Source organism: Boleophthalmus pectinirostris, unplaced genomic scaffold, assembly GCF_026225935.1.
Source record: "Boleophthalmus pectinirostris isolate CB_2022bp ecotype Guang Dong unplaced genomic scaffold, ASM2622593v1 HiC_scaffold_13, whole genome shotgun sequence".
In the NCBI taxonomy this organism is placed as follows: Eukaryota; Metazoa; Chordata; class Actinopteri; order Gobiiformes; family Gobiidae; genus Boleophthalmus; species Boleophthalmus pectinirostris.
In genome coordinates, this window is record NW_026571036.1 from 1,613,364 (window position 1) to 1,624,347 (window position 10,984).

The 10,984-nt window shown below is 43.9% G+C and overlaps 1 protein-coding gene across 1 annotated transcript in view; it reads left to right on the forward strand.

Moving 5' to 3' along the window:
* LOC110173244 (protein NLRC3-like) overlaps positions 1-10,451 on the forward strand; it is a 12,954-nt gene extending 2,503 nt beyond the window's left edge. Inside the window, 12 exon segments of the mRNA XM_055149132.1 lie at positions 432-545; positions 1,778-1,891; positions 2,249-2,362; positions 2,947-3,024; positions 3,116-3,176; positions 6,883-7,072; positions 7,146-7,735; positions 7,737-8,920; positions 8,989-9,156; positions 9,230-9,403; positions 9,503-9,549; positions 9,664-10,451. Of these exon segments, the coding sequence (XP_055005107.1) occupies positions 432-545; positions 1,778-1,891; positions 2,249-2,362; positions 2,947-3,024; positions 3,116-3,176; positions 6,883-7,072; positions 7,146-7,735; positions 7,737-8,920; positions 8,989-9,156; positions 9,230-9,403; positions 9,503-9,549; positions 9,664-10,226 (3,397 nt within the window). The 3' untranslated portion in view covers positions 10,227-10,451.
* Positions 10,452-10,984: the final 533 nt, after the last annotated feature.

The window sequence follows — 10,984 nt, forward strand, 5'->3', positions numbered from 1 at the left end:
TAACTATACAGAAAATAACAATAATCAAACAAAAGAACAGGAATAAGTGAATAATTCAGGCAAATATGAACTAAAATGCACTCACGTGTATAAAATATATGTCTTAATAAAGTAAGTTAAATGTGTATTATAATTAATAATGTAAGGTACAAATCATTTTTGAGGTCTGTGGATTTTGATTTTACTGAAGAAAAAAAATGTTTGCTCCGACGCACTTTTTCAAAGATCCATTCAAAATGTGGATACTCCTGTTTTAGTCCTGGTTTAGTCCTAGAATCACTGCTGGTAAAGTTGAGGAGGTTCATGTTGGTGCAGAGGAGCTCACAGAGGGAAGGTCCTGGGAACACTAACATGCTTTGTCTGTATCAAAAAGTCTTCACACTTTATGCTCTAAAAGGATCTTTTTAAATGTTATTTTTGTTTGTTTTAAGCTCTGAGACAGACTCCAGACCTGAGCCAGCCCCCAGAGGAATGTCAGTCAAGAGCGACTCCTCCATGGACATGCCCATTTTATTCAATAAAGAGCCGCCCTCGACCAATCAGAGGTGAGAACAAACCACAGAGCAACAATAAGGCAAATAATTATAACTATACAGAAAATAATAAGAGTGATAATAAAGATCAGGTCTCTTATCTGGCAAGTCAATAAAAGAACAGGAGCAAGTGAATAAATCAGGCAAATATGAACTAAAATGCACCTAAATGTTTAAAATGTATGTCTTAATAAAGCAATGAAATGTATATTGTAATTAATAATATAAATAACGTAAGTTAATGCAAATGTGAAAAAAAAAAAAAAGTCTAAATCATGTTTGTGACTAAATCATTGTGAATGTTTGTGTTTCATATGAACTTTGCACAAGAAGTGCAAAGTTCATATGAAACACAAACATTTTAATCATCAAAGCAGTAAAAATGTCAAATGTGTCACATAAATGAGTTTCCTTCCTCTGGACAAACACATTAAACGATACGATATATATCGATATTTTGATATTTTTGCACACCCCTAGTGGGGGCAGAGGAATCCACCACACTCATGGACAAATCATTTTTGAGGTCTGGGGATTTACATTTTACTGAAGAAGAAAAAAAGTTTCATTCCGACGCACTGTAAGTACGTACATATGTACATATGTACATTGTACATATGTACATATGTACATATGTACATATGTACATATGTACATATGTACAATGTACATATGTACAATGTACATATGTACATATGTACATTGTACATATGTACATATGTACGTTCCCATGTTTCAAAGATCCCTCTGTGGCCAGACGACCTGTCAAAGCCTGATCCTGTCAGATGTTAAAAGTTCAGCAGGTCCAGGTCTGGTTCGGACTGGGATGGAGACACTGGGAACACCAGGAGCCACAGGGGCACCAGTGGAAAAAACTGACATTGTGTCTGAGTGTGCAGAAAAACACCATTTAAAACTTATCCATTATTAATATTATTATTATTAAAATACTCCTGTTTAAGATCTGGTTTGGTCCTTGTTTAGACCTGGTTCAGTCCTGGTTTAGTCCTGGTTTAGTCCTGGTTTAGTCCTGGTTTAGTCCTAGAATCACTGTTGGTAAAGTTGAGTGGCTCATTGATCATAAAGTCTCCATAACTACAACAGTTTTATCAGGAGGTTCATGTTGGTGCAGAGGAGCTCACAGAGGGAAGGTCCTGGGAACACTAACATGCTTTGTCTGTATCAAAAAGTCTTCACACTTTATGCTCTAAAAGGATCTTTTTAAATATTATTTTTGTTTTAAGCTCTGAGACAGACTCCAGACCTGAGCCAGCCCCCAGAGGAATGTCAGTCAAGAGCGACTCCTCCATGGACATGCCCATTTTATTCAATAAAGAGCCGCCCTCGACCAATCAGAGGTGAGAACAAACCACAGAGCAACAATAAGGCAAATAATTATAACTATACAGAAAATAACAACAATCAAACAAAAGAACAGGAATAAGTGAATAATTCAGGCAAATATGAACTAAAATGCACCCATATGTTTAAAATATATGTCTTTAAAAAGTAATTAAATGTATATTATATTTAATAATGTAAAAAATGTAAGTTAATGAGAATGTGAACTGTAAATGAAATGAAATAAAAATACTAACACTAGAGTGGGGGCAGAGGTGTCCACCACACTCGGGGACAAATCATTTTTGAGGTCTGGAGATTTAGATTTTACTGAAGAAGAAAAACTTTTAAATGTTATTTTTGTTTGTTTTAAGCTCTGAGACAGAATCCAGACCTGAGCCAGCCCCCAGAGGAATGTCAGTCAAGAGCGACTCCTCCATGAAACAAGGCATTTTATTCAAAAGAGAAACACTCTCGGCCAATCAGAGGTGAGAACAGACCACAGACATTATTATTTTAACCAATTAAATTATGTATTTGTGACTGCAAAAGCCTCAGCTTAAACCTCATAACTGACTTTTTAGAGAGAGAGTGCTCTTTGTCCATGTCCATCTTCTGTTAAAACTGAAGTCTGAATCTCATGGACATGAAAAACATTAATGGAAATCTGTAACCTGCTTATTTTCAGTTAAATTAAGTCCCTTTTTTCATTTTTAGTGAGATATGCTTCAGTTTTGACATGGGACTTATCAAGACCCAACATCTGCTCAGTCTGCTTCTCTCAGACCATCCACAGAGACACCAGCCTCACCTGTTCTTATATTTACCCCAAATAATTAAGGTGAAATCTGACTATCCTGTGCAGAGCTTGTCCCCACTTACAATGAGAGTTTATCAGACGGCTGAAGCCAAAACTACAGAGCCTCAGCTTCACACAGAGTCCAGTCATGTGTTTCTGCTCCACAGGGTTCAGAAACAGATTCAGCTTGAATTGAGGGTTATTTTAGTTTAATGTTTTTGGACAAATAGGTGGAATGATAAGGGGTTAAAATCAAACATGTTTTTTGTCTAGGGACAAACCTCGCACCTCTGTGGCAGCTAGAAATTCTGCGATGGAAACCATTCCAGAAGGAGATTCTACTTATAAGAGGTACAAAAACTGTAACATTAATTTAATTGGAAACCTTGTTTAATGTAAGAGATTCCAGAGAGAAATAAAACTGTCCCTTTCTTCTCTGCAGTTCGGTAGAGACTCGTCCAGAGCTTCAGCCAAATGGCCCTGACAGTGGATCTGTTTTTAAGGTGAGAGTTTAAATCTGTGAAACAAGAGACTCATTCATACAGACACAGAAACAGAAACAGACAGTAAGGGGAGTTTGAGTTTGTGTGGAGATTACTTTTAAGTGTCGATGGGGCCTCACAGAGCAGCACGGCCCAGATCCAGACCCACAGTGTGAGCACAGGGCTGAGTGCTGTATCGGGTAAAACATTTCACTTGAAACAGCTTTCCTCACCTGTTAATATTTTACAAGACTCCTTATTGATTTACCTTCCTTTGTGGTGCCGCACCCAAGTGTGTGATGGTGTTTAAAGGTTTCCTGGATGTGTTGCCTTCGTCAGTTCAGGCGGTCTGTGTGAGAGTGAACATAGAAAAGAGAAGCTGAGCGAGCTGTTCGTTTAAGCAAACTGCTCTTTTAACATGACTGTATCTTCCTTACCCGGTTCTGCACACGGACCAGCGCTGTCACGTGGGCCACTATGAGTTCATCTGCTGTGGTTCCATGATGAGCCCCTGTGGAGGTGTCTGCCACGTGCAAGTGCTTAAAGGCATCTTCATGCGAGTCCGTACAAATGACTTCCACAGCAGCACTGTCGATGGTCATTGGCGTTGGCGTCATTGGTGTTGGGTGTGGCCTCTCTGGAAGTCGACAACAATCTCCTTAATCTTGCCGACGTTCAGCTGGAGGTTGTTGTCTCTGCACCGCGCGGTCAGAAGGTCCACCTCTTTCCTGTCGTGAGTCTCGTCGCCCTCGGTGATGAGTTGTGTCGTCCGCGAACTTCACAAGATGTTCAGTGCTGTAGACGGACGGTCGGTACTGTAGACCAGGGGTCTTAGACTCGCGGCCCGGGGGCCAACTGCGGCCCTCGGAAGGATTTTTTGCAGCCCTCCACTTAATTCCAAAGAATAATGTCAGTGCGGCCCCCCCCACCGCGGGCCGCACTGACAGATGAAGCTGCAATCAGTGCCCATGCAGATTCACAACAACAGATTATTAACGCAGCTGACATCCCAAAACTCAATTTCTAGCAGCTGTGAATAAATGAGTCGAAGTGGATCTGTTAATACGAGTACACGGTTGTAGGCGGTCGGTGCTGTAGGCCGGTCGGTGCTGTAGGCGGTCGGTGCTGTAGGCGGTCGGTGCTGTAGTTGGGCGGTCGGTGCTGTAGGGCGGTTCGGTGCTGTAGGCGGTCGGTCGGTGCTGTAGTTGGTTGGTCGGTGCTGTAGGCGGTCGGTCGGTGCTGTAGTTGGTCGGTCGGTGCTGTAGGCGGTCGGTCGGTGCTGTAGGCGGTCGGTCGGTGCTGTAGGTCGGTCGGTCGGTCGGTGCTGTAGTTGGGCGGTCGGTGCTGTAGGCGGTTGGTGCTGTAGGCGGTCGGTCGGTGCTGTAGTTGGTCGGTCGGTGCTGTAGGCGGTCGGTCGGTGCTGTAGTTGGGCGGTCGGTGCTGTAGGCGGTCGGTGCTGTAGGCGGTCGGTCGGTGCTGTAGTTGGTTGGTCGGTGCTGTAGGCGGTCGGTCGGTGCTGTAGTTGGTCGGTCGGTGCTGTAGTTGGTCGGTCGGTGCTGTAGTTGGTCGGTCGGTGCTGTAGTTGGTCGGTCGGTGCTGTAGTTGGTCGGTCGGTGCTGTAGTTGGTCGGTCGGTGCTGTAGTCGGTCGGTCGGTGCTGCAGTTGGTCGGTCGGTGCTGTAGTCGGTCGGTCGGTGCTGTAGGCGTCAGACCCCCTGAGCTCAGAATGATCAGTGTTTTCTGCAGAAACTTTGGGCCAATACCAAAGCTGTTACTGTGCAATAACATAATTTTATTTAATAAATTAATAATATGTGCAACGACAGAACAAACACCTTCGCACAAAATCGCCTGATATTTCTGCCTGCCTTTTCCCAACCATTACAGTAACTAACAACGTAAACGGCCTCGCTAGACGCTGCACTGACAGACAACAGATGACTGGTGAAATTTACTGATTCCAACTTTTTTGTGAAACTGTATCAATAAACATATACAGAAATGACTATTAATATCAATATATATTCACAAATTATAAATAGCACCAACAGTTCAAGTTACAGTCAGTAAATCTAAATAGTTAGCATAACGACTAGCATCGCGAAATTAGCATATGAATAGCGGGCTAATTTACACAACAATGACACGCCAAAAATGTGCTGACTCATAAATTTCAATCATAAAAGTCAATATAACAGGTGTATAATTATGTTTTGCCATGTAATACTTACAGACAATGGTTAAATAAACACCAAAAGAAACACCAGAACAGAAGAGCGGCCATTCTGTTGACGTGAGGCCTGAACAACAACTTCTGTCTAACATTTTTCTTCTACTGTTATAACTAAAAGAGTAAATTAAAATGGCAACTAGAAGGAGTCATTTAGGAAGCAAAAAACACAAGACTATTCTTGTATTCTTTTTGAATGAGGTAGATTTGTTCCTTTGATTACATGCTTTACAATTTGCCCCATAGTTCGTTCATGAATGTTTCTTTTTGTTTTTGTTTTTCTTCACAACTGTGATTTTTTATTTTTTATTTTTTTGTTGCTATGTTTGGATGTGATCTTTGGGTGGTGCCTTTTTGTTTGTATCTGGGATCTGAAGTACTAATAAAAAATAAAAAACTGTCAAATACAGTAAACATTACAAACATGTACAGCCGATCTTAGTTTAAAAGAATAAAGGCTTTGCACCGTCACGTCTCCATGTCAACGGTACCTACGCCGCCATGACACCGGACACACTATGTCACTGACTTCAGCAGCGTCGGAGAAACATGGGCAGGTTTTGTTGTGTATTTGGTTGTTCTAGACGCTCTGAAAGGGATAAAACAAATTGTTTTTTCACTGTTCCTCTGAAAATGACTCATCAGGAGATCAAACAAGGGAATTATCGAAAAAAGACACGGATTATGGCTAGAGAACATAAACCGCGAAGAGATTTCCTATAGTCCCATTAAGACACCCGAAGTTTCATCAAAGTATTTAAATTGTTTCATAGCTTATTTAATGAGAGAAGCACATTCGCATTGCATCTATGGAGTTCGCAAACAAATTTCTCAAGCCGTTTTTCGCTGTTAGGATCCAACAACCACACAATTACGATGTCCGAATCCCAAAACTAAAATATGACAATATCAGAACCAGAAACAAAAGTGATATGGTTCAAAAGACTTGAAAAGATCGACTTTGTCAATAGACACGTCCCACTGGGAAAACAAACATGGAGGTTTGATGATCACTTTTTTAGAGGATACTTCCCCGTATGGATTGCGCGATGACTGGAAGCCCGAGATTCTTGATGCGTGTATTGTTGTCAAGGCAGCCGCCCAAACTATAAAGCGCTGCGGGAAACACTGGTGATGGTGCTTGAGGTGTCGTTGCACGTTCTGCTTGTGTCTGTGGCTGAGGAAATCTAGCAGCAGTTGCAGAGGGACGATTTCAGACTCCGCTTGTTGAGTTTGCAGATGAGTTGTTGTGGTGTTATTTTGTTGAATCAATCATCATTAATATAATATAATTAATATTTAGACCAAAGATTAAATTGAAAAGTCAAATAAGTTTTGTTTTTTTGTTCTATGAATAAAAACAAAAAATGGAAACTCAGTCCCTCAATACTTCTTTTTGTTATGAATCAGTTGAATGATGGAACACAGAGGCACACTCAGGAAAAACTCTACCAAAGCTGTACTTGAACTCAATCTGATTTTTACTCTTATTTTACAGAAACTGGAGGAGCGCATTTTAAGTTTTGTGCAAGTTGAGCTGAGTAAGTTACAGGAAGTTCTAACGGCAGAGGAACCTTTGGCACTGGAGGAGGACGACGAGGCAGGAATTAAAGAGGCCTTTCTGAAGATCGCCCTGAACTTCCTGAAGAGTTTGAAGCAGCACAAAATGGCCGAGCGTCTGCACAACAGTGAGAAGCTTCAGTCTGAGGTCTCGTTATGCTTCTGCCAGTGTGTGGTTTCTTATTTTCATGTCTGTTCCAGGACAATGTGCTTCCAAATGTCACCGTGAACTGAAGTGTGATCTGCAGCGGAGGTTCAGCCGTGTGTTTGAGGGCGTGGCTAAAGCAGGAGACTCCGCCCCCCTGAACCAGATCTACACAGAGCTCTACATCACAGAGGGCGGAGCCTCAGAGGTCAACCAGGAACATGAGGTCAGACTCATGGAGACGGCGTCCAGGAGACCGTCCACTCTAGAGACCGTCACATATGAAAACATCTTTAAATCACAATCACCACAGCCAATCAGATTTGTGCTGACGAAGGGCATGAGCGGCGTGGGGAAAACAGTGCTGACTCAGAAGCTCAGTCTGGACTGGGCTGAAGGCCGGGCCCACCAGGACCTGCAGCTTGTGTTCCCGTTCACTTTCAGAGAGCTCAATGTGCTCAGAGGCACACGGTTTAGTCTGGTGGGTCTGCTGCATCACTTCTTCAGTCCATCCAAAGTTCTCCGCAGCCTCCAACGGCTCCAGGTGCTCTTCATCTTTGACGGTCTGGACGAGTGCAGACTTCCTCTGAACTTCAGTCAAACCCGGGTCCTGAGCGACCCCACAGAGTCCGCCTCAGTGCACGTGGCTGCTGGTGAACCTCATCAGGGGGAACCTGCTTCCCTCTGCTCGCGTCTGGATAACCACACGACCCGCCGCGGCCAATCAGATCCCTGCTGAGTGCGTCTCCATGGTGACAGAGGTGCGCGGGTTCACCGACCTGCAGAAGGAGCAGTACTTCAGGAAGAGGTTCAGAGACGAAGCCGACACAATCATCTCCCACATCAAGAGCATCCGCAGCCTTTACATCATGTGCCACATGCCGATCTTCTGCTGGATCCTCTCCACAGTTCTACAGAAGCTTCTGGAACAAACAGAGAGATCAGAGCTGCCCTGGACTCTCACACAGATGTACGTCCACTTCCTGGTGGTGCAGGCCAAAGTCCAGAACATCAAGTATCAACAGGGATCAGGGGTGGACCTTCACTGGACTCCAGAGACCAGGGAGATGGTTCGGTCTCTTGGAAAAGTGGCCTTTGAGCAGCTGCAGAAAGGAAACCTGATCTTCTACGAGAGTGACCTGAGCGAGTGTGGGCTGGACGCTGCAGCGGCCTCAGTGTACTCCGGAGTGTTCACACAGGTCTTTAGAGAGGAGCCAGGTCTGTACCATGACAAGGTCTACAGCTTCATCCATCTGAGTGTGCAGGAGTTTCTGGCTGCTCTTCACGTGCATCAGACCTTCTTCAGCTCTGGAGTGAACCTGCTACAGAAGAGACGGCTTTCTCTGTATCTAGGCATAGGAAGAACAAATACTGAAGCAGCCTTCTACCGCTCTGCTGTGGACCAGGCCTTACAGAGTCCAGATGGACACCTGGACCTGTTCCTGCGCTTCCTCCTGGGGCTGTCTCTGGAGGAGAACCAGAAGCTGCTGCGAGGTCTGACGACTCACAAAACAAGTTCACAAAACAACCAGATGACTATTGACTACATCAACCAGAAGCTGGATGAAGGCTTTTCTCCAGACAGGAGCCTAAACCTGCTCTACTGTCTGAATGAACTCAACGACCACAGTCTAGTGCAGCAGATACAGGAGGCCATGAGAACAGGACTTCTCTGTAGTAAAAGTATGTCCCCTGCTGATTGGTCGGCCCTGTCCTTCCTCCTACTGTCTTCAGACTCAGATCTGGAAGTGTTTGACTTGAGGAAATATTGTGCCTCAGAGGACGCTCTCCTGGGTCTGCTGCCGGTGGTCAGAGCCTCCACCAAAGCCCTGTGAGTCCAGACTGTATTTAAACTCTTGTGTGGAGGTTCTAGTCTCTAATGTTCCTCTCTCTCCTCAGTCTTTGTGGCTGTGGCCTGTCGCCTCGCAGCTGTGGTCCTCTGGCCTCAGTCCTCAGCTCCTCCAGCCTCACACATCTGGATCTCAGTGACAACGACCTCCAGGACTCAGGAGTGAAGCTGCTGTGTTCCAGACTGGAGCGTGCCCCCTGCAGACTGGAGACTCTCAGGTGACAATAACCCCTCCCTCTTGAGTCTGGAGGTGTTACACACTGTGTCTTATTCCTGTTCCTGTGTCCTCAGTTTGTCTGGATGCCTGATCACAGAGGAGGGCTGTGCACATCTGGCCTCGGTTCTGAACTCAAACCCCTCAATTTTGAGAGAGATGGATTTGAGGTACAACCATCCAGGAGAGAGAGGGGCACAGCTCCTGCAGGCTCTGACCGAGGAGCCCCGCTGCAGCCTACGCACAGTCAGGTATGAACCAAATGGAAACAAGTGCTCTGATCTTCTCAGACGGCTGCCTCCATAGCTCTGCTCTGGAGAACAGTTCTGATTCTGCCTTTCTTTCTTCAGACTGGACCCCCGTGGACCACAGTGGTTAAAACCAGGTGTGAAGAAGTGTAAGTACCAAGAGGACTACAATATATCCCTGTTTTATATAATGAGTACTACAGTACTTCAGTACTACAGTACTTTCATTATGATGTTTTACTGTTCTCTGTTCTGTTCACCAGACTTCGTTGGTCTCACGTGGGACTTGAACTCTGTCCACCCCAGACTGAGGTTCTCTGATAAGAAAACCGCAGTGATGTGTGTGTGTGACGATGAGCCTTACCCAGATCATCCCGACAGGTTCGACTGGTTCTATCAGCTGCTGTGTGCAGAGGAGCTGTGCAGGCGCAGCTACTTCCTGGTGCAGTGGAGCGGACGTGTTCATGTGGCTGTGACGTACAGAGGACTGCAGAGGAAAGGGAAGGGACCTTCCTCCGTTTTAGGAGGAAATGACCAGTCCTGGAGCCTCTTCTGCTCTGATGAAGGCTTCTCTGTTTGGCACAATAATCAGGAGACAGTCCTGCAGAAGAAACCCGACTGTCGGACTGTGGGGGTGTACGTGGACTCAGAGGCCGGGGTCCTGTCCTTCTACTGTGTGTCCGACACTCTGACCCTGCTCCACAGCTTCAGCACTGACTTCACTCAGCCGCTGGTCCCTGCCTTTGGTTTCATGTTCAACTCTCAGGGCTCATCAGTGATTCTGTGTCCACAACCAGACAACAACCACTATATAACTTGGGACTAAAGAACTAAAGGACAAATACATGAGTACTTGATGTCTGAGGGTGTAACGCTAAACATTTTTAGCAGAGTTCTTTATTTATGAGACTTTGCAACATTGTCAGTATTGTCACCTCCTTAAATGTCCTGCGATGTGTAAAATAGTTTAATTCACTTGTTCTATTAACAGTTGTAATACATGTAAATGATTAATAATAAAACTGCAGTGGAAACTTAATACAAACCAGAAGTAACATTGTAAATAACCTTTTTTGGCCTAATATTTGGACATTTGATTCATCAAAATCATTCATTTGTATTATCCAGACTTTAGTCAAACTTTGGGGGAATAATCTAAGTGTTTCCACAAACCTACTGTGTTCTGTTTATTACTTAATATATAAATAGCTTCTCCTAAAACTTAATTAGACTAATTTAATTAGACATAAAAAAGAAATGTCACACCACAGGATACAAAACGGAATTTTTGGTAAATAAAAAATAAAATAACTAAATGTAACGTGGCATGTTGGTCATAAATATATTCATTTGTCTCAAACATTAAAAAAAAAAAAAAAAAAAAAAGACATACTATAATATAATGAACATGCGAGCAAATTGTCTCAGATGAATCGTAACATAAGTGTCAAATATTTAACAACAGTTTACTTGGTCAGAAAACCTTTGACAGACGCACCATGGAAGTTTATCGATTTCCTCAGTCTCTTTTTCATCAACCCATTTTACTTTCATTTTGATGTTTCTGTTGGATAGTAGATTGAA